The sequence below is a fragment of the Megascapheus bottae genome, chromosome 13 (genome assembly GCF_031878675.1).
Source record: "Megascapheus bottae isolate mThoBot1 chromosome 13, mThoBot2.hap1, whole genome shotgun sequence".
In the NCBI taxonomy this organism is placed as follows: domain Eukaryota; kingdom Metazoa; phylum Chordata; class Mammalia; order Rodentia; family Geomyidae; genus Megascapheus; species Megascapheus bottae.
The window spans coordinates 3,538,290-3,561,154 of record NC_143521.1 but is presented as its reverse complement, the minus strand read 5'-3'; the positions used below and the strand labels follow the sequence as shown (position 1 = coordinate 3,561,154).

Below are 22,865 nucleotides of genomic sequence, written 5' to 3'. Positions count from 1 at the left end.
GAAGTCTATGAGGCTTTTATCTCAATAATATGCTAAAAAGCCAGAAGTAGAGCTGCCTCACCTTGAGGGGAATAAAAGATCAGGGACAGCACCCAGGCCCTTAGTTCATCTGGGCCCTATTATACGAGATCCCTGGAGTGGTAAAATTCATATAGTGCATAAAAGAGTGATTTCTAGAGGCTAAAGAAGGAAAAATGGTAGTGGTTGTTTTATAGGAATGACTCAGTTTTGGAGGCTGAGAAAGTTCTAGAGATGAATGATGTTCTTGGATGAACAACAATGTTATGTACTTAATGCCAATGAACCATACAGTGACAGATGGATAAAAGTTAGACAGCTGTGGCAATAAATGCCTATAATCCAGGCACTTGGAAGACTAAGATAAGAGGATCATGAGCTCAAAGCCAATCTGGACTACACTGGGAGTGTGAATCTGTATCTATAAACAAAAACATAATGACAACGAAGTTTGAAGCAAGTACTTTGTTTTATATATATATATGTATATACATATATATATAGTCATATATATGTATATACATATATATAGTCAATAGTATTCTTACAATACATAATATTATATAATATAATGCTAATTTTCTATAATTTTATAAATTCATATTTCAAATTTTTATGTATACACAATTTTTTTCCCAGTCCTGGTCTTGAGCGCAGAGCCTGAGCACTGTCCTTGGGCTTTCTCAAGGCTAGAGCTCTACCTCTTGAGCCTCAGCACCACTCCCGGGTCTTCAGGCATGCTAGGCAAGCACTCTACCACTAGGCCAAACTCCCGGGCCCTATGTATACACAATTTTAATTCCCAATGATAGGTAAAAGTACCTTACAGATTATGAATGGCAAAAGGAAACAAAGTATTAATTAAATAATAACAAAAATCTGAGTATTTGGTAGCTATGTATATATAAAGGAGATTTTTCCCCATATAAGTTTAGCCAAAAGTTTTCTTTAAATACTATCTTTATAAGTACAATAAGTAAAATATTATTTTTCTTTTTTTAGTTTCATTCACATTTTTATTGTAATTAATGGAGTTAGTTATATTTGCCAGACAGAATGTGCATTACTTCACACACACTGATACCCCTTCTTATGTTTTTGTCCCCTTTTCCCTTCCCTCACCTTGTTTTACCCCTTTCCCTTTCCTATTTCAAATAAACAAAAAACATGTATATATAATATACTGGATTACAAGGTAAGATACTGTAATAATAGGAGAATAACCAAGGGACAACAAAAGAGATAAGAAATAACAGTACATTATGAACAACAATCACACCTTATATAGATCTTGTTTCCATATCTTGGAGGTCCTTTCATTTAGCCTCATCCTATATGGCCTTATGTATCTAGATTTTGAGCTATTGTAATCCTCTGCTAGAGAGTCCAAGTTTTGTACTGATTATGACAAATGAAAGAAACCATTGAGCCTATGTTCCTTTGGATCTGGCTTACTTCACTTAATATGATTAGTAAAAATATTATTTTAGTACAATGCATCTGGATCAATGTCACTCCTTCTATCCATGTCCCCCACAAAGGTGTTTTTTTTTAAATCTAAATGAATACTTGGTCAAAAGCCTAAAAAGGCAAACCTCGTTTATTGAAATCAAATAAAAAAGCAGAAACATAGTTAAGTGTACAGATCCTAAGTAATATTACATGTACCATTTAGTATTTCAAACATCTGAAAAGACACAATTTAAATACTAAACAATATAGTTTTATCTTAAAATTCAACCATAATACTATGTCATTACTTTGTAGACATTGTTTCTGCCTGATCGCATACTGTTGTTGATGCTCTACTTGGCTGAGCCCTGTTTCTTTAAGGACCAGAACTCCCTCAAACACTAGCACTTCAGGAAGAGCACTGTAGACTTGATGTTTAATTATGTGACAGGAAGCTTAAGACTCAAAAGTGGGTTGGAGTAAAAGATACAAGAATGGGGATCCTATAAGAAAGAGATTTCTATACCCTCATAGAATTTTATTTCATTTTTCTCCTCTAGGTACCATTACTTCTTGGGTAGTAATTTTTGTTCTGCCAATCAACAGCGCTTTGAACCCAATTCTCTATACTCTGACCACAAGACCATTCAAAGAAATGATCCATCAGATTTGGTACAACTACAGGCAAAGAAGGTCCATTGACAGCAAAGGAAGTCAGAAAACGCAAGCTCCATCATTCATGTGGGTGGAAATGTGGCCCAGGCAGGAAATGCCATCTGACTTAGGGAAGCCAGCTGCTTTCACAGATGCCTGCGAAATGTCACTCATTTCTCAATCAACCAGACTCAATTCCCAGTCTTGACTGACTCTGAAACTCTGAAACTGATTTCTTTTCTTCCTTTTTGCTTTTTTTTCCAGTCCTGGGTCTTGAACTCAGGGCCTGAACACTGTCCTTGGAATTTCTCAAGGCTACAGCTCTACCACTTGAGCCACAGAACCATTTATGGCTTTTTTTCTATGTATGTGGTACCGAGGACTCGAACTCAGGTCTTCATGCATGCTAGGCAAGCACTCTACCACTAGGCCAAACTCCCGGCCCGAAACCAATTTCTTCACAGAGAGTACCATGGGATGCTTCAGGAGGGACTTACAGAGGTGAAATAAATATCATAAAATTAGTAATTTGCAACAACAACTAAGTTAGATTACAAGGACCTGAGGAAAAATAAAAGAGGCCAAGTCTCATATAGAGAAAAGTAATAGCATTGACAATGTGTATAGATTAGGACCTATTTTATTTAGGAAGTTAACGAAATCTACTTGAGAGATGAATTTGTTCTTCTAACATGCATTTACTGAGTACCCCCATGCATGGTATAAAGTGCTAGAAGTGGCCAACATTGCACCTTTCGCTCTATAAACTATACTTAAATGAAAGACTAGGCAAAGGCACCTACAGCTCCTGGATTAAAGCATAGCTTCTTCAGTTGTATCAGCAACTGAGAATCAGACATCTTAAAGGATTAAGATGTTAGAGCATTCAGTGTAAAGGCATGAGAAAAAAAAACTTATTCAAAAATATAACTATTCTGCTTTCTTTTTTTTTTGTTTTTTGCCAGTCCTGGACTTGAACTCAGGGCCTAGGCACTATCCTTGGACATTTTTGCTCTAGGCTAGCACTCTGCCACTTGAGCCATAGCACCACTTCTGGCTTTTTCTGTGTATGAGAATTGAACCCAGGGCTTCATGCATGCTAGGCAAGCACTCTGTCAACTAGGCTACACTCCCAGCCATAACTATTCTGTTTTAAGAATTCTTACCAAGTTTGATTGTTCCCCTGGGCTCACCACGTTCATTTCCACAGCAGCGGGTCCCATTTTGCTTTTGCTGTTGTCTCTTATGATAGGACCCTGTGTTTTAATAAGTTCATTGGGTTTGTCAAGTCTTGCATGGATGCCATCCAGCTGATGTTTTTGCATACACAGTATTAACTACTTAGGCTCCATTCTACAACCAGTTATGAGTGACCATAAATAAAGAAAAAGGGAGAACTATGGGGCCTCCTAGCTGGTGGCATGGAAAAAAAAAAAGGAATGCTTATCTGTCTTTACATTTCCATACAATGACGGCCAATATGACATATTTATCATTATAAACACAAGATGCTTAGCTATACATACAAAAGCATCCTGTCTCAATTCCTACCCTGGTTTCTTTGGCTTTGCCTTAAATGAGCCAGCAGCATATGGGACTGAAATGAAAGAGAAGAACTACAAAGTGGGAGCCAGGAAGGCAAGTATGAGAGCATTTAGATCAATGGAGTCGCATCCGGAATCCAGAAATAAACCCTTACTTCTAGTCCACTGACACTTTGGGGTGTTTGTTGTTGTTGTTGTTGCTGTTGTTGTTGTTGTTGTTTTGTTGGAGGCTTTTTTGGAGGTGTGGGGTGTTGAACTCAGGGCATGAATCTTGTGCTAGGTAGGTATTCTACAACATGTGCACGTATGCATGCCAGTACGAGGTTTTCCTTAGATTTTTTTTTTTGTCCAAGACTGATACTCTACTACTTAAGGTACAGCTCCACTTCTGGCTTTTTAGTGGTTAATTAGTCTTATAGACTTTCCTGTCTAGGCTGGCTGTGAACTGTAATGCTTAGATCTCAGACTCCTGAGTAGCTAGAATAGTATGAGCCACCAGTAATCAACTTTGCTTTAGATAATTTTCAAATAGGATATCTCTTTTTGTCCATTTCATGCCTGGCCCTACTTCCTCCTATTTATGTTTCTCACATAACTTGGAGGATTAGCTTTTTTTGGTTGAGATGGGATCTCTTAGACTTTTGCTTGTGCTCTTTGCTTTTTGACCTAGGGTTTCATGGTATGGTCTAAAGTAGCCTGGAAGTTACAATCCTCCTGTCCTCGGTGCTGAGATTACAGGTGTGCATCACCATATCTAGACAATCAATTGACTTTTTTTTTTTTGCCAGTCCAGGGTCTGAGCACTGTCCTTGGGCTTTCTCAAGGCTCGAGCTCTACCACTTGAGTCTCTGCACCACTTCCAACTATTTCTGTGTATGTGGTACCAAGAAATTGAAACAGGGTCTTTCTGCATGCTAAACAGGCACTCTTACCACTAGGCAAAACTGCCAGCCATCAACTGATTTTTTTTTTTTTTTGCCAGTCCCGGGCTTGAGCTCAGGGCCTGAACACTATCCTTGGACTTTCTCAAGGCTAGAGCTCTACCACTTGAGCCTCAGCACAATTTCCGGCTTTTTTCTATGTATGTGGTACCAAGGAATCAAACCCGGGTCTTCATGCATGCTAGGCAAGCACTCTACCACTAGGCCAAAGTCCCGGCCCCCCTCAACTGATTTTTAACAAGAGTACCATGGTGATCAAATGAAAAGAGAAGTTTCTTCAGCAAAAGTTGCTAAGAAAACTGGATATTGGCTGGGCACAGTGGCTCACACCTGTAATCCTAGCTACTCAGGAGGCTGAGATCTGAGATCATGATTCGAAACCAGCCCAGGCACTAAAGACCATGAAATTCTTATCTCCCATTAACCATTAGAAAACTGGAAGTGGCACTGTGGCTCAAGGAGTAGGGTGGTAGCTTTGAGCTGAAGAGCACAGAGACAACAACCAGGCACAGAGTCCAAGCCCCACGACCAACAACAACAAAACAACTTTATATTAACATGCAAAAGAATAAAGTTGAGCTGGGTGGTGGCTCACCCCTGTAACCCTAGCTACTCAGGAGGTTGAGATCCGAGGATCAAGGTTCAAAGCCAGCCTGGGCACAAAAGGACCTGAGACTCTTATCTCCAGTTAACCTCAAGAAAATGGGAGTGGGGCTTGGCTCATGGGTAGGGCAGTAGCCTTGAGCTGAAGAGCTCAAAGACAGCACCCAGGCCTAGTTCAAGCCCAATGACCCACAAAAACAAAACAACAACAATAAAAAAACAAAATTGAGCCAAAACATTACATCATATATAAAAATTAACTCAAAATGAATTGACAACTTAAGTGTAATAGCTACAAAAATAAAGATCAATGGACCAGCATGGATATTTGGCTATAGATTCTTAGATATGACAGTAAAAAAAAAAAGCACAATCATCAAAAAGAAAACATTAAATTAGACTTCATCTAAATTAAACACATTTACACATCAAAGGAGACTATTGAGACAAAAACCGATAAGGATAAGAGAAAATACTGCAAATTATGTATCTCAAAAGGGTTTAATATCCAAATTGTATGAAGAACTCTTATAACAACAAAAAATGTTTAAATAGGCAAAGGATTCAAATAGACATAGAAGATACACACACAAGTCAAAAAAATCACATGAAAAGATACTCACCATCACTAATTATTTATGGGAATGGAAGTTAAAATTGCAATAAGGAAAATACTTCATACCTACTGGGGGGCAAATTGTTTTCAATCAGTAAATAAATGCTAGAGATCATAAAAATTAAAACCCTTATTCATTGCTAGTGGGAATGTAAAAGGTTATAATCACTGTGGAAAAGCTGGCAGCACCTCAAAAAATTAAAATCATTATAGAGGTAGCCATTGCATTCCCAGGTACAAATACAAAAGAAAAAAGGACTCAGAGATTTTATGCAAATGTTTCTAGTAGCATTGCTATAATATCCAAGTGAACAATGGATAAAGGGAAGTATGAGATGTGACATTCTCATATTATGCTACAACATGAAAGCTGTAATTAAGCCAGACCTACAGGATATTGTATATTCTTCATATATGACCAATCTAAAATCAGTAAAGTAAGAGACAAAGATTTAAGATAACTAGAGGAAAGGGTGGTGTAAATGCCAAAGAGTGCAGGGTATTTTTCCTGGCCTACCTAAATGTTTTGAATTGTTGGTGGGGCTGTATTAAAATCTCTGTGTTTGTACTAGAACTGGTATATAACTAAATGGTATATTTTATGACATATGAATTATATCTCAATAAAGCAGCTTAAAAGAGTTAAAGGTAGTGATTTGAAAACAATATTAAAAAAAAGAAAGATCTGCCTCTGTGCCACTGCAAGGAGAAAATCATTATCAACATGGTCTTGCTGGGTGCCAGTGGCTTACACCTGAAAACCCAGCTACTCAAGAGGTTGAGATCTGAGGATTGCAGTTCAAAGTCAGCTCTAACTGGGAAGTCCATAAGATTCTTATCTCCAATTAACCACCAAAAAGCTGGAAGTGGAGCTGTGACTCAAGCAGTAGAGAATCAGCCTTGAGAGGAAAAACTAAGGGAAAGCACAAGGCTCTGAGTTCAAACACCAGTACTAGAACCAAAAGAAAGACGGGGGAGGGAAGGAGGAGAAACAGGGCAACAAAAAGGAGGTAAATTTTCAACAAAAGTCAGAACATAAAAGCCTACAATTCTGCTTAGAATGAAGCTGAGTTTTGGGTGCCAGGAGCATGGCCTAGTGGTTACAGCTCGCCTAGCATTCACCAATTCCTGGGTTCGATTCCTCGGTACCACATACACAGAAAAAAGCCAGAAGTGGCATTGTGGCTCAAGTGGCAGAGTGCTAGCCTTGAGCAAAAAGTGTTCAAGGACAGTGCCCAGGCTCTGTGTTCAAGCCCTAGGACTGGCCAAAAAAAAAATGAAGCTGGGTTTTTGAAACACAGGCCCAAAGTCAAGAGGTTTCATGTTAAGTCCAGCTGTGAGAAAGGAGAACCATTAAGGATTAAAAACTGATAGGGATAAAGTGGTGGAGATGACACACAACCAATAACATATTTCCATAGTGCCTCACGTTAAGGATTAAAAACTGATAGGGATAAAGTGGTGGAGATGACACACAACCAATAACATATTTCCATAGTGCTTCACGTTCCTACTCAAATGTTTCTCCTCCCAATAATGCCCTGGATACCTGCTCATCCAATGAAAATAGCTGGAATGGCATTTGGACAAGCACCCTAGGAATCAGTGCAAAACACAAGAGAGGAACCCAGTAATATCACAAGCTCCCTACAAGAGGACTTCATTGGATTCCTGGGAGGTTTTTTGTCTGTGTTTTGGTTTTTGCAGGTCCGGGGGCTCGAATTTAGGGCTTGGGAACTGTCACTTAGCTTTTTTTTTTTTTTTGGTTGGTCATGGGACTTGACCTGAGTGCTATCCCTGAGCTCTTCAGCTCAATGCTATCCTTCTACCACTTAAGCCACAGCACCACTTCTTGTTCCTGAGCTTTTCTGCTCAAAGCCAGCACTCTACCACTTAAGCCACAGTGCCACTTCCAACTTTTGGTGTTTAATTGAAGAGTCTAACAAAAAGCCAGGTGCCAGTGTTTCACATCTGTGATCCTAGCCACTCAGGAGGCTGAGATGTGAGGATCACAGAGGATCACAGTCCCCATGAGACTCTTATCTCCAATTGACCATTCAAAAACTGGAAGTATAGCCATGGCTCAAAGTGGTGGAGCAGAGCACTAGCCCTGAACAACATAGTTCAGGGACAGCACCATGACTAACCAAAACAACAACAAAAATAGTCTAACTTTCCTGCCCAGGATGGTTTGGATCCTCCTGTGATCCTCAGATCTCAGCCTCCTGAGTAGCTAGGAATACAGTTAGGAACGACCAGTGTTTCTTTCACTTTCAGCTTTCCTTTCACTTTCAAATAAACTGTTTACTTTTTAAAGTTTCCTTTAATTCTTTAATGAGCAGAGAAAACAAAAGCCATTCCCTGGGTTTCACAGCCATTCACCCTCAACCCCAATAGAGACATAATAAGAGCACCTGTAAGAAATAAAGTACTTGAGTATATCTTCAGTTGTCTGCAAGGGTACAGAAACCCTCCTCAATCTAAATAGAATTGGAAGGTAGGGGTGAGAAAGTCATAGGTATAGTATGATTGATCATTTGCTCAGTCCTTGACTCTGGAGTCCTGGTGGATAGCCTATAACTTCTGGCTGTTCTCTTCAGGATGGTAAGAAGATAGCATTGAAAAAAAAGAAGAAAATAGCATTGTCTGCCTTGGGGCAGTTTGCCTTCAGTTGCAAGATGCTTGATGGTGACTCTTGTTTTTTTCTGGACTCCCAAGATGGTTGTGAAGTGACTGCAAGAAGGAATGACTCATACCAAGTAACCTCTTTGTATGCCAAGTTACTTCTTCCATCCTCTTCCAGCTTATCAACCATATTACTAATAAAAAAATAATTGAATAAGAGTATCTAAAAAAAGAAACCTAACAATAAACATGGAATCAGTGTAGAAAAACAAATCCTACTTTAAAAAAAAAAATCATGATCTTTCTGGGTTTTGGTTGCTCATCCCTGTAATCCTAGCTATTCTAGAAGCTGAGATTTGAGGATTATGGATCAAATCTAATCCTGTCAGGGAAGTCCATGAGACTCTAAGTTCAAGCCAGGGAATGGGCATACACACACACAATGTCTATGTGTGTGTGTGTGTGTGTACTCCAAATCTGTTGAGGGGTAAATAAAGTTACTCATTCTTCCTCACCCTAAATTCCATAAGTCTTTGGACCTATGGTGCAGCTGGTTTAGTGTATTCATGTACAAATCTCTACCTCAGGAACTCTAGAGGCCATATTTGGCCAAATACAGCTTTTGTCTAGTGGAAGTATAACCAGGCAAAATTGCAGGACAGGATGCTGGTGGTCAGAATGTAAGCCTGTGAATAGAATGAGGCTACTGCTGGTGCTGAGTCTGTCTCAGAATCTGTGCTACTGTGGGGCTGTTATGGTATGTGCTGTTGCCAAGTCTATACACCAGGGTGCCTGTGAATCAAGCCATTCTCACCTTGGCCTGCCAAATCAGAGAAAGACCTTTAGCAACACACCTGTTTAAGGTTTTTAGAAATAGAATTGGTGGCCACTATGATGCATGCCTGTAATCCCAGCTACTCAAGAGGCTGAAGCAGGACGATCATGAGTTCCAGATCAATCTGAGAAAAATTAACAAGACCTTACCTCAAAAAACAGAACACAAAATGAAAATGGCTTGGAGCACAGCTCAAGTTGTACATCATTTCTCTAGCATTTCCAAGTCCTGGATTCAATGGGAAAGAGGGAGACAATGAATTTTCAAAACAGCCATCTGAAACTTCTTTTAATATTTAAATTTTTTGTGAGTCCTGGCACTGGGGCTTGAATTCAGAACGTCACACTTGAGATTTTCCACTCATTACCACTTAAAATCTGTCAACCATTTCTGATTAGTTTCTATTAGAAGTACAAGAAAAACACCAAGTTAACCCAGACACATGGCAAAGTTTTCAAATCTCTTAAGATAACTTGGAAAAAAACCCAAAAGATAAAAGCTATAAATTCACATAGCACGTTAAGAACAATAATCACAAAGAAAAATCTTGTATTTCGTTTAGCATCATCAAATCCTAGACATATACTAGATATTACAAATGAGAGTTCTTACTTCGCTTAATATGTTTTCCAAGCCTTTTGTTTATTTGAATCAGGGAAGAAAAAGGGAACAAAATGGTAAAACAAAGGACAAAGGGTAACGCAGTGTAACAGCAATACTAACAAGGCAATATAGAGGGAGGGGAGGAAAATCGGGGGGGGGGGGGGCGCGTTGGGAAGGGGTAACAATGCTCTAAAAGAAATGTACTCACAGACCAGGAATTTGGCCTAATGGTAAGAGTGCTTGCCTACCATGCACAAAGACCCAGGTTTGATTCCTTGGTACCACATACCCACATACATAGAAAAAGCTGGATGTGGTACCATGGTTTAAATGGTACAGCTACAGCCTTGAGAAAAGCCCAAGGACGGTGCTCAGGTCCTGAGGATTGGCCCAAAAAAAAAAGAAAAAAGAAAAAAAATGTACTGACTACCTTACCTTACATATGTAGCTGTAACCCCTCTGTACATCAACTTGACAATAAAATATTAAAATTAATTAAAAATGTTTAAATAAGCATATTTTTAAAAAAGATAACTTGGGTCAGGTATCAGTGGCTCACACCTATAATCCTAGCTACTAGGGAGAGCAAGATCTGAGGACCAGGTTTAAAGCCATCCCAAGCAGGAAAGTTCATGAGACTATTATCTCCAATTAACTACCAAAAGGCCAGAAGTGAAACTGTGGCTCAAAAGGTAGAGTTCCAGCCCAGACCAAAAGAAATCTAAGGGATAATGCCCAGGCCTGAAGTTTGTACCTCAGTACAAGTACAAAATAAAAGATGTTTTAAAATAATAAACCCAAAGAAATGGAAATCTTGCTTTTGATAATTATTTATTTTTATACATTTTTAAAAATCAGTTTTCAGAATATACTAATTTAAGAAAAATATTTGTCTTATACTGAAGTAAACATCTCTTTGGTATAGAAATTATATCGTATATGGCTTTTAGACAAAAACAAAACAAAGAAACAAAAAAACTAGAATTAGGGCCTAACATGCTAAATAAAACCATTCTTACTATTCTTTGCCCATCCATTTGGCCCCTATTGCAGGTCCACTGTGTGGATTTCGAATACAGTTCTTTATACATCAATAGATCTACAAAGACTTAAAATACCAAATCAAAGATACTCAAAAGTCATAAATACATGGTGTCACTGTTGATATGATACATAGCTAAAATGAAACATGGTCAGTACGGTCAAATCATACAAAACATTACATCACTTAATTTGACACATTAGAAACAAAGTCTCTTCTGAAGTTATTAAAAGCAATAACACAGATAATGTAATTCAAACCTGAAAACATCAAATGTGAGAAATATTAACTGTGAAGGCAATCAATCTTAAAAATAAGTTGGGAGCTGGGCATTGGTTGTTCATCCTTGTATTCTTAGCAATTCAGGAGGCTGAGATCTCAGGATCTCTATTGAAGGCCAGCCCAGGTAGGAAAGTCCAAGAGAATCTTATCAAAAAGGTGGAGCTATGGCTCAAATAGTAGAGCTCTAGCCTTGAGCAAAAAAGCTCAGGAATTTTAAGTATGGCCAAGTTTAAGTCCCATGACTATCAGGAAAATAAAATGGGGATAAAGGGCATATTTTCTCTAGACATACTTTTATTCTCTAAAGTAAACACTTTTTCAAAAAGCATCACACACTGGGAAAATTTACTTATCTGTTTCAAAAAGTTATCATTAGCCGGCGCAGTGGCTCATGCCTGTAATCCTAGCTACTCAAGTGGCTGAGATCTGAGGATCACAGTTCAAAGTCAGCCTGCACATGAAAGTCTAAGAGACTTATCTCCAATTAACCACCAGAAAAGCAGAAGTAGTGCTGTGGCTCCAGGGGTAGGGCAGAAGCCTGGAACTGAAGAGCTCAGCGACAGCCCCCAAGCCCAGAGTTCAAGCCCCACGAAAACAACAACAACAAAAAGTTATCAAAATTCAATTCACCATGCTGAGGATGGTGGTATACACCTGCAGTCCCAGCACTCATGAAGGCTAAGGCTGGAGAACCTACAGTATGAGGCTAGCCTTGTCTACATAGTGAGATCCTGTCTCAAAACACACACACACACACACACACCCCTCAAGTCCCATTGAGCTAATTTTTTCCCTTTAGTTCAGGTTCATACATCTTTTTTTAGGAAAATAATCTTAGTCTTCATGCCAAAAAAAAAAGAGGGGGGAAGCTTTTAATCATGTTTGCCAAGTGTTTTACTCAACAAAAAATTGGGGAGTGTCAGGTGACAGTGTCAGGTGCTGTAGGTCTGGAAGTCATAAACTTGTCTCTGTTTTCATAGAACTGGGAGCTGATTTACATGGGCAAACTTAGTCATATGGCTTGGGTTGTACCATGACCTTCTGACATGCACCATCTTTCAAAACAATTATCTGGTCATACAAAGGCACTGTTAAAACTATCTGTTGAGAGAAATAACTTTTGTAAAGGAATCTCGAAACGTTTAAAGAACAGAAAGTAAGGATAAACACATCTGTGTTAACATAAAAAAAAATCACATCAATATTACGCTTTCACAAAGGTCTACAAAAAGAAAAAATTTCATTCTGAGTACACAGAAATGCTGAAGATTGTCCTATATATATGGTACATGTGCAAATCCATATGAGATGAATTATACAGTCATAGTCAGTTATCAGGTCTCAGAGAATCATAGCCTTCTTTCAAGAGGTCTCTCCACGTCTTAAGGAAGCGTGCATTTTCTGTACATTTAAGGGCAATCTCTTCCACTTGAGCTGATACTGCAGATGTGGCCTCAAGAAGTTTGGTTAATGAAAACGATGCCTGAAATTATACACAAAAAAAGGACAAACATGTGAGTTTTGTTCTTTTTGTGGTGCTGGGAATTGAATCTAGAGCCTGTGTGCACACGAGGTGAAAGCTCTACCAACTCATCTACCTCCCAAATCCCAGATATTTATTTAATTATTACTTCGTTTGATAGACTAAAAACGTTGACTCTAAGGCCCAAATGTTTTTCTTTAAAAGTAATTGGTTTTCAAAGTAAAACAATAGTTCTTTCACAGAATCTTAAAACATTTTCTAACCCCATTCCTTGAACACGTTTAATTAAGCACGGACTTTATCAGTGCACTCTACCCTCTGGCTTGTAATTTGATGAAACACATCTCTAGAAAAAAATATTTGTTATGAGTAAAACATAAGTCAGTAGTTTTGCTTAAATGAAAAACATACTGGAGTCTCATTTAGCTGAAAAAGAACAACTTGACTCCTGGTACCAGAACATTTAAGTTCATTAAAATGTAGAGCATAAAAAAAAAAAAAAAAAAAACAAATACTCTGGGTTCTGACAAATACCAACAAAATCACACACAAACTGGGGGAACGTTAGCTCTTTAATCGGTGTTCCTCAGCTAAGAGATAAAATAACACTGTATCTAGATAACACATCCGTCTTTCAATCTACTTCCTCATAATCAGTTTTGTTCAGAGAAAGTAAAACCCGGAGGAGCATTGTGTCATCTCTCAAAAAAAAGAAAAAAAAAAAAAAGGAAATACTTGTCCAAATATGAGATCATGGAGTTCAGGTCCACAAACACTCTACCAAGAAGGTTCAAGAGTGTGTAAAGACCGCAGGGTTAGCCCTCGGGGGCTCGGGGCTGGCAGGTACAGTCCTAGTTTGGGGGAGCCGGGGACTTCGCCGAACCTTGGCTCGCCGTGCATTCTAGACATCAGAGCAGGAGAGCGGAGACGGGCAGCACCGACCGCGAAACCCCACGGTGGACCCCTCCTCCGGGCCGGTCCAGCGGCCAACGGGCACGGCTCGAAGCCCCAGCCCATCAGGAGAGCTGGCCGAGAGCCAGCCCCAGGGGCGCAGGAGACCGCGCGGTTTCGGGTGGCTCGCTGCGGACGATTGAAAACAGGAGGTCGGACCAGCCGCAGGCCGGGCGCTGGGGCCGTGCCTCCACCTCCCCGCAGAAGTCAGCACCCGCGGCGGGAGTCGCCGCTGCGGGGTTAACCGACCCGGGCTCCGCCGCCCCTCCCGGGTCCCGACCAGGCACTCACGTCTCCGATCTGCCGCGCCACCTCCTCCAGGGGGTCCACCACTCCACCGCCGCTCCGACTCGGAGCCCTCCAGCCCACACTCACGCCGGAGGAAGACGCGTTCGAAGACGAAGGAGAAGACGGAGGTGGCGGAGGCGGCGAGCAAACCTGAAGCTCCTCGGCGTCAGCCATGGGGAAAGGGGTGGCACCGTGGAGCGGGACCCAAGCAGCCGAACCGCCACCAACTGTCTTTCAACCTAGCGCGCTCAAAGCCAAAGGCTCCGCCCCCTCCTGAAATCCCGCCCTGCTTCCTCGTGAGTCTCCGCCCCGCGACACAAAGACTTCCTTTTCCCAGCCTGAGTCAGCTGTCCATCAAGTTCAAACATCCAGTCGGGCTCTTTGGATGCTGTGGTGAAACACTACAATTCCCAATATGCATTGCGATGCGCCTCTCCTCCATTACCTCCAGTACGCATGTGCGATGGGCTTCTGGGCCTCTCTGAGCCTTTCTGGACTTTTTCCCACGCTGCAGTGATGAGGAAGTCCAGGCCAGAGCCGCAGCCTGTGCTGGGACTTGGAGTACACATCCTTCCCACCTTTGCACATGACCCGGAAGTCTCTGCCGGTCGTTGGGTCAAAAGTGGCGCCGGCGCAGAGTGTGAGAGGGGCGGGAACGAGGCGTGGCAAAAGGGCTGTCGGCGGTGAGGGAAACTTGTGAGGGGCGGACTGCGCTTCCCGGCAGGTGATGGCGCCCCCAACTGCTTAGGAGACCTGCGCCCGCGGCGAGCCTCCGACAAGGCCCTTTTCGCGGTGTCAGAACGACAGTCCTCGTTACTTTGAAGATGTCGGTGTCGCTAGCCAAGCTGTCCAGTCCGGGTGAGAGGGAGCTCCGGGTGGGGACACGCAGAGCCTGGTGGAAAAGTTGGGGCAAGCCTGGGCCACACCTGAGGACTTGAGGGCACCCCTTCTCCCGCCCCCCGCCGCCGCAGGGTAAACCGGGGCAAAGGTCAATGCCATCTGCGCCCGGTGGGCCCTAGCTTCTGCCCTGGAAGTTGCCCCAGTTGGAAGAGTTGGCATCTAGGGTAAAGGTCATGGTCATGGGCGTCGGAAACAAGTGCACATGCCGTGCACCCCTGGATTGAATCTTCCCAAATCTTGGCCACATCCTCATTCCAAGGAGCAGATGTGACTTGTTGCAAAACGGAGAAGAACTGTGTACGAGCGCGCAACCATTCTAACCTATTTACATGTGAAGCCTGACCTGTCACATTCGTGTACCCCTCCTGTCTTTAGATTGTATGGAGCTGGGAATGTTTCTGCCATGCTCTGAAGTGACTCCTCCTGTGCTCCTCAAAGCAGGTGGAAAATACCTAAAGGTTTACTTAAAAGTAAATGTGTCTGCACATACATTTCAAGGGGAAGTTTAGAGGCCCTTGAATTTTGTCATAACTGGCTTAATTTTTAAGTGCTTATTGAAGTTTGGTTTCTGAAGTCCATATCCATAATGCAAATTTAAGGTGTGAGTGTGTGTGTGTGTGTGTGTGTGTGTGTGTGTGTGTGTGTGTAAATTTCATGAGAGAACTTTGGCCCCTAAGCAACTCATTTGCTGTGTAGGGTTTTGTTGTTGTGGTTTGGGGTTGGAAGGCGTATTGGTGTTTATTGTTTTGTTTTGGTACTGATTCTATGGCTTGAACTCAAGATCAGAGCGCTGTTCCTGAGCTTTTGTGCTCAAGGATAGCTCTCTAACACTTGAACTACAGCTCCATTTCTGGTATTTTAGTGATTAATTGAAAATAAGGGTCTTGGGCTGGGAGTTTGGCCTAGAGGTAGAGTGCTTGCCTAGCATGCACGAAGACCCGGGTTCAATTCCTCGGTACTACATACATAGAAAAGCCAAAAGTGGTGCTGTGGCTCAAGTGGTAGAGCATTAGCCTTGAGGAAAGCCCAAGGACAGTGCTCAGGCCCTTGTTCAAGCCCAGGACTGGAAAAAAAAAAAAAAAAAGAAAAGAAAAGAAAAGAAGGGTCTTATGGGCTTTACCCAGGCCTACTTGGTATCTCCATCTTCAGAGCTCAGCCTCCTGAATGGCTAGGATTACAGGCAACTCTGGCTTTTTGAGACATTGTTCTAGTCAGAGGTAACCATGGGCCAGTACCTATTTTTCTTTGGATGATAATTATTTGCTGTTTTAATAGTGACTTGTTAGCAATATTGGCAACAAAGAGGCAGACACAAAGGTGCTATTAGTGATTGATGTGGTGGTGTGAGTTCAGTGGACTTTATGACTTTACTTTTCACCCAGAATTTCTTCACAGCACCAAATCTCTAAGGTGAGATGTCAAATTTCTTTTCAAAAAAGGAGTAAAGGTTGTTAACTTTTTTTAATCCCCGAGGATTAAAACTTCACAGTTACATAAATTTTCAAGCAAATCAGTAACAGAAAATCAATAGAATTAGTTTGCATTTTTGAAACATTAATTTTCAAAAGTAAATAACATAATTTTAGCATTAACTGCATTGTATCATAATATTTTAAATAATGTCAGTATCTTGAATTCCGGAACTGAGTACATGTCTCATATATTTTTTCTCTTTTAAGAGTTAGATTAGGCAAAGATTTATCTAATGCTTCAAGCATTGCAAGGATTGTATAATTTTTTTAAGGATTGAAATTTTTATATGTATTTCCACATAGGGAAAAATAGTTTCCTTGCCACTTTAAAAAAAAATTAGACACAGTTGTATTCTGCTTCAACGGTTAGAGTTTTGCTACTATAAATGTTTATCCTTACTGCATTCATCCTAATCTTTAGCTATTATTGTCTTATGCCAACACTTCTTACAATCTGTTTTCTTGATGAGAAGCCTCCTGGTGTATGTAAAGTAGTTTTTGTTGTTGTTGTTGTTGTGCTTTGCGTTTCCTGTAGTTAGTGGTGTTAGAGAGTCTTTTCCTGTACTTTTTTTTTTGCCAGTCCTGGGGCTTGAACTCAGGGCCTAGGCATTGTCCTCGGGATTTTCTCAAGGCTAGAGCTCTACCACTTGAGCCATAGCATCACTTCCAGCTTTTTCCCTGGCCCCATAGTCTTTGATCTTTTTGAGTTAGTTTTGTATCATGGTGATCTTTTCAACTTTTCTGTTTTTAAATAATTTGACTTTAAGATGAGTTGCAAAGATAATACAAAGTTCCCATATACTTTTTTCTCAAGCTTTAGTATAAAAACTAAGAAATTAACATTGGTAAAATGCTGTTATTTAACTACAGACTGTATTCATATTTCCTTTCTCTACTTTAGGATCTAGTCCAGGGACTGAATTGCTTCTAGTTGGCATGTCTCCTTTGTCTATTTCAATGTTACAGTGCCACTCTCTTTTCTTGTCTTTCATGACCTTGACACTTTTTCTACATACTTGTCAGACATGTTGTAGAATGACTCTCTATCTTAGTTCTTACTAGACTGAGGTTTAAAGGTGTTTGATGATGTATAACACAGAGATGATGAATCCTAGTCATTGCCTCATTTCAGGGAATATGTGACAGCAGTATTCCTTGCTAATGGTATTTAAAGTTGGTCATGAGCTTGTGGGTGGGGTAAGGAGAATCTGGGTCAACACCTACCGAGCAACTTTGAAGCCCTGAGTTCAAACTCTAGTACTATTAAGCAGTAAACAAATAGTTAAACAAACAATGTTGGTCTTTAGTTAAAATGCCTTCTGCCATATTTACTGTACAAGTTACATTTTTTTTTTTTTTTGCCAGTCCTGGACCATGAACTCAGGGCCTGAGCATTGTCCTTTGGCTTTCTCAAGGCTAGATCTCTACCACTTGAGTCACAGCACCACTTCTGGCTTTTTTCTATGTATGTGGTACCAAGGGGAATCGAACCTGGGTCCTTGTGCATGCTAGGCAAGCACTCTACCACTAGGCTAAACTCCCAACCCACAATTTACATTTATTAATATTCTACTTATTTGAAAATAGTTAATAACCCAGGCACTATTGGATCATACCTGTAATCCTAGTTACTGAGATCTGAAGATTGGTTCAAAACCAGCCCAGGCACAAAAGTCCCCAAAAGACTTTTATCTCCAATTAACCACCAGAAAACCAGAAGTGGTACTATGGCTCAAGTGGTAGAGTGCTAGCCATGAAGAGCTCAGGGACAATACCCAGGCCCAGCATGCAAATCCCATGACCAACCAAAATAAGTCCATACTCAGTGGAAATAAAAAAAATAAAAGTTTGGGGCTAGTGGTTAAAGTGCTTTGCCTAGCATGCATAAAGACCCGGGTTCGATTCCTTGGTACCATATACATAGAAAAAAAGCCGGAAGTGGTGCTGAGGCTCAAGTGGTAGAGCTCTAGCCTTGAGAAAGTCCAAGGACATTGCTAAGGCCCTGAGCTCAAGCCCAGGACTGGCAAAATAAATAAATAAATAAAATAAAATAAAAGTTTGGGCTGGGAGTTTGGCCTAGTGGTAGAGTGCTTGCCTAGCATGCATGAAGACCAGGGTTTGATTCCTGGGTACCACATATATAGAAAAAAGGCTGGAATTGGTGCTGAGGCTCAAGTAGTAGAGCTTTAGTCTTGAGAGAGCCCAAGAACAGTGCTCAGGCCCTGAGCTCAAGCCCAGGACTGGAAAAAAAAAAGTTTCTGTGGATATGCCATCAGTCTTTAGAATTTTAACTTTTATCAATATCAATGATGAGCCCAATGCTAGTGGCTCATGACTATAATCTAGCTACTTAGTGGGCTGAGATCTGACAATTGAGGTTCAAAGTAAGCTAGGCAAGAAAGTCCAAAGAAAGCCTAGGCAAGAAAATTCATAAGACTGTTATCTCTAATTTAGCATCCATACACATATTCACAAACACACAGACAGACACACACACACACAAAGCTGAAAGTACATCTGCAGTTCAAGTGGTTGTGTGCTAGCCTTGAGCAAAACAAAGCTCAAGGACAACAAACAGGCCCTAAGTTCAAACACCAGGAAAAAAAATAATAATGAAAGATTTTTCACACAGGAACACTATATACTTTCTTTCTTTCGCTAGTCCCTGGGCTTAAACTCAGGGCCTGAATACTGTCCTTGGACTTTGTCAAGGATAGAGCTCTAGCACCTGAGCCACAGTACCATTTCCAGCTTTCTTTTTTTTAGGTACTAAGAAATAGAACCTGGGTCTTCATACATGCTAGGCAAGCACTCTACCACTAGGCCAGACTCTCAGCCCCAGTGTATACTTTCTTGAAAGTAGCTTTCTAATTCATTCACCTTGTCTTTAATTTAAAATGCCATATTCATATTGTTTCTGAGCTTCTTTTGTTTTCTTAGTCAATCTTTTCTTATAATTTCATAATTTTTATGCAGCATATCATTGCCTCCATGCCTTAAAATTAAAGAAAAGTTATCTACCTGTGTGTGCTACAAGATGGTCTTCAACTTCTGTTGTACCTCAAATTACTACTCACTATACTATTTATCCCCGGGATAAGGACAAGCGATGGGAAGGTAAGTACAATTTGGGTATAATACTGATATCTTTTTTTTTCAAGATATTTTATATCCTTTTGAGGATGGGAATGTTTTAATTTTTATGATACTTTTAAATTACCTAATAATATTTATGACTGCCAAAAATATTACCTATTTCTATTTAATTAAGTAGATATTTGCTAATTTTATAGTAATAAATTTTGAAGCCAAAAGTTGGCTGTGGAAAACAGAATCTAAGACAACATTAAACTAATACAATAATAAATTTAATAGAATTATTATGAAAAGCACAGAGGAACATCTGTAAACCACACTTAAAGTATAGTGTGTATTTTAAAATAATAAAAATTCTTAGGGGACTGAGATCTGAGGATAACAGTTTGAAGCTAGCCCAAGAAGAAGAGTCTATGAGACCCTCATCTCTAAGCACTGAAAAGCTAGAAGTGGAGCTATGACTCAAGTGGTAGAGTTCAGGCCTTGAGTGAAAAAAATTAAGGTACAGTGCTTAGGCCATGAGTTCAAGCCCCAGTATTTTTTTTAATATTCTTTCAGGTTTTTATTTCTGCAGAACATGTATAAATAAGCATACTTACTTATACAGTATGCATGCACAGGAGCAGAAGAGTTACTTTCTCATCAATACTACTTTGGATAATGTGTATAAGCTAAATATTTTTTATTAAAGAATTTATTAATGTTGATTTTTACATCATATTTTAAATGACAAGTTTAACAAACAAGTGTTCGAGGAGGGAATCTCTATTTACAATCACTGGGACATAGTATTTAGAACTTAATCAAAATTAGGCTAAGGGTTTGTATGTCATAGAAACATATTAACTTATGAAATAAAACATTATGTCTATAGAGTCATAGGTTTTTATGTCTATATAGTTATGTTTATATTTCCATTACCATGTCCATACCTTTGGGTATGCAGTTATTGAGTCCTCGCTCTTGTACTCTTTGGATTTAATAGCCACATAGTAAGGATACCATGCGCCATTTGTTCCTTAGGTCTTGACTTGTCTCACTCAACATGATTTGCTCTAGATTCATCCACTTCCCTGCGAATGCCATTATTTTATCTTGTCTGTTGGCTATGTAGAATTCCATTGTGTATATATACCATTCATCTGCAGTAGGGCATCTGAATTGTTTCCATCACCTAAGCCCCAGTATTTTTGTGTCAATATCAGCACAAAAATAATAACAAACTATAGTAAAGCTTTCTAAACTAGCATGTGATTTATCATGTGGTTATCAGAATTTTCTTTCTTTTTTTTTTTTCTTAATTTCACCTCTCAGGAGTGAATATGGAGAGATTTGCAGAGGAAGCAGATGTCGTGATAGTTGGAGCAGGCCCGGCTGGGCTATCAGCAGCTGTTCGTCTAAAGCAGTTGGCTGCAGAACATGAAAAGGACATCCGTGTGTGTCTGGTGGAAAAAGCTGCTCAAATAGGAGCTCATACTCTCTCGGGGGCTTGCCTAGACCCAGGTGCTTTTAAAGAGCTCTTCCCAGACTGGAAGGAGAAAGGGGTATGTAAAGTTCAGTCTTATACAAAGCCTAATTTTTACAGTATCTATTTCTAAATTTTTGAAATACAGGAAATGCTTTTCAAGTAGGGTGTGTGTGTGTGTGTGTGTGTGTGTGTGTGTGTAAATGTATATATTTTAAAAATACAACTTCTGATATCAGATTTGTGCTGGTCCTTTTTTTTTTTTTTGCCACTCTTGGGCTTGAACTGAAGGCTTGAGCACTGTCCTTCAGCTTTCTCAAGGCTAGAGCTCTACAACTTGAGCCACAGCCCCTTTTTCATTTTCGCCTTTTTTCTATTTATGTGGTACCGAGGAATCAAACCCAGGTCTTCGTGCATGCTAGGTAAGCACTCTACTACTATGCCAAACTCCTGGCCCTTTTTTTGTTTTTGTTTTTGTTTTGTGGGGCATGGGGCGTGCACTCTGGGCCTGGGAGTTGTCCCTGAGCTCTTCAGCTCAAGGCTGCTGCCCTACCCCTTGAGCCTAAGTGCCAATTCCAGTTTTCTAGTGGTTAATTGGAGATGAGTCTCATGTTCTTTAATGCCCGGGCTGACTTTGATCCTCGATCATCACATCTCAGCCTCCTGAATAGCTAGAATTACAGGCATGAGCTCCTACACCCGGACTTGTGCTTGAACTTTTATAGAATTCTTTCTGTATGTCTTATTTATGTACTAGATTTATGAAAAGGTATGGTCTTATAAAGGGTCTCTAAATATTTGTGCCTGAAAATAAAACACTTTTTTTTCACTCAGCCTTAAATTTTATTATGCTGTGGGGGTTTTTTTAGCTTTATATGTTCTAGTTCATCTTAAAAAAAAATTCATAATCCAAGCATAAGTAGCTCACACCTGTAATCCTAGCTGCTCAGGAAGTTGAGGTCTGAGGATTACCGTTCAACATTCATGTAGGAAGACACTGTATCCCCAGTTATCTGCCAAAAAGCCAGAAAAGGAGCTGTGGCTCATTCTGGTATCCTTGACCACAAAAACTCAGGGACAGTGCCCAGACCCGGATTACGCCCCCAGGACTGGCACTTTTTTTTTTTTTTTAATCATGGGACTTGAACTGTGAACCTGGGCAATGTCCCTGAGCTCTTGAGCTCAAGGCCACTGCCCTACCCCTGAAGCCACAGAGACACTTCTGGTTTTCTAGTGGTTAATTGGAGATAAGAGTCTCACAGACGTTAGTGCTCCAGCTGGCTTTGAACCACTATCCTCAGATCTCAACCTCTGAGTAGCTAAGATTAAAGGCCACCGTGCCCCGCTTTTAGCACAGCTTTTTGCTGATTAATTAGGGATAAAGTCTTGAGGGCTGGCACAAATTTTTTTATTTAGGGTTTATTAATAATATAAAGGAAATGGAAAAGTTTTCTGATTTTTTTTCAACAAGCAGAATCTGCACAAGTTAGCTTTATGCCCTAAAATGTGGTCTATTTTAAAAAATGATCCATGTGGGGCCAGGAGTTTGGCCTAGTGGTTAAAGTGCTTGCCTAGCATGCATGAAGACCCGGGTTCGATTCCTCGGTACCACATACATAGAAAAAAGCCAGAAGTGGTACTGAGGCTCAAGTGGTAGAGCTCTAGCCTTGAGAAAGTCCAAGGACAGTGTTCAGGCCCTGAGCTCAAGCCCAGGACTGGCAAAAAAAAAAAAAAAAAGATCCATGTGCTGCTTTCTATTTCATTTACTATGTCCTTTGCCATACAGAAGCTCTGCCGTTTAATGCAGTCCTATTTGTCCAAACTTTATTTTGTTGTGTTTCCGGATCTTTATTGAGAAATTTTTTACCTGTGCCAAGGAGACCTAGTGTGTCTCCTATTCCTTCTTGTAAAGTTTTCAGTGTATCTGCTTTTACCTCCAGGACTTTGATCCATTTGGAGTTAATCCTGGTGCAGGATGATGTAGAAGTATCCAAC

The 22,865-nt window shown here is 40.3% G+C and overlaps 3 protein-coding genes across 3 annotated transcripts in view; 2 read left to right on the top strand and 1 right to left on the bottom strand.

The window, feature by feature from the left end:
* Rxfp1 (relaxin family peptide receptor 1) overlaps window positions 1-4,639 on the top strand; it is a 120,499-nt gene extending 115,860 nt beyond the window's left edge. Inside the window, exon 18 of the mRNA XM_090343191.1 lies at window positions 2,031-4,639. Coding sequence (XP_090199317.1) covers window positions 2,031-2,332 — 302 coding nt within the window. The 3' untranslated portion in view covers window positions 2,333-4,639. The remainder of the gene's footprint in view (window positions 1-2,030) is intronic.
* Window positions 4,640-12,095: 7,456 nt separating this feature from the next.
* On the bottom strand, window positions 12,096-14,169 carry C13H4orf46 (chromosome 13 C4orf46 homolog). Its single transcript, XM_090343190.1, has 2 exons — window positions 13,941-14,169; window positions 12,096-12,698 (listed from the first exon to the last, which is right to left on the bottom strand). The coding sequence occupies exons 1-2, from the start codon at window positions 14,109-14,111 to the stop codon at window positions 12,543-12,545; spliced, it is 327 nt and encodes a 108-aa protein (XP_090199316.1). The 5' UTR covers window positions 14,112-14,169; the 3' UTR covers window positions 12,096-12,542.
* Window positions 14,169-22,865, top strand: part of Etfdh (electron transfer flavoprotein dehydrogenase) — a 40,771-nt gene continuing 32,074 nt past the window's right edge. The window contains exons 1-3 of the mRNA XM_090343189.1: window positions 14,169-14,795; window positions 19,286-19,426; window positions 20,720-20,949. Coding sequence (XP_090199315.1) covers window positions 14,762-14,795; window positions 19,286-19,426; window positions 20,720-20,949 — 405 coding nt within the window. The 5' untranslated portion in view covers window positions 14,169-14,761. The remainder of the gene's footprint in view (window positions 14,796-19,285; window positions 19,427-20,719; window positions 20,950-22,865) is intronic.

Coding starts and splice junctions, on each gene's coding strand:
- C13H4orf46 (XM_090343190.1), bottom strand. CDS start 14,111: ATGGCTGACGCCGAGGAGCTTCAGGTTTGCTCGCCGCCTCCGCCACCT. Junction 12,699..13,940: donor TGGCGCGGCAGATCGGAGAC/GTGAGTGCCTGG, acceptor GTATAATTTCAG/GCATCGTTTTCATTAACCAA.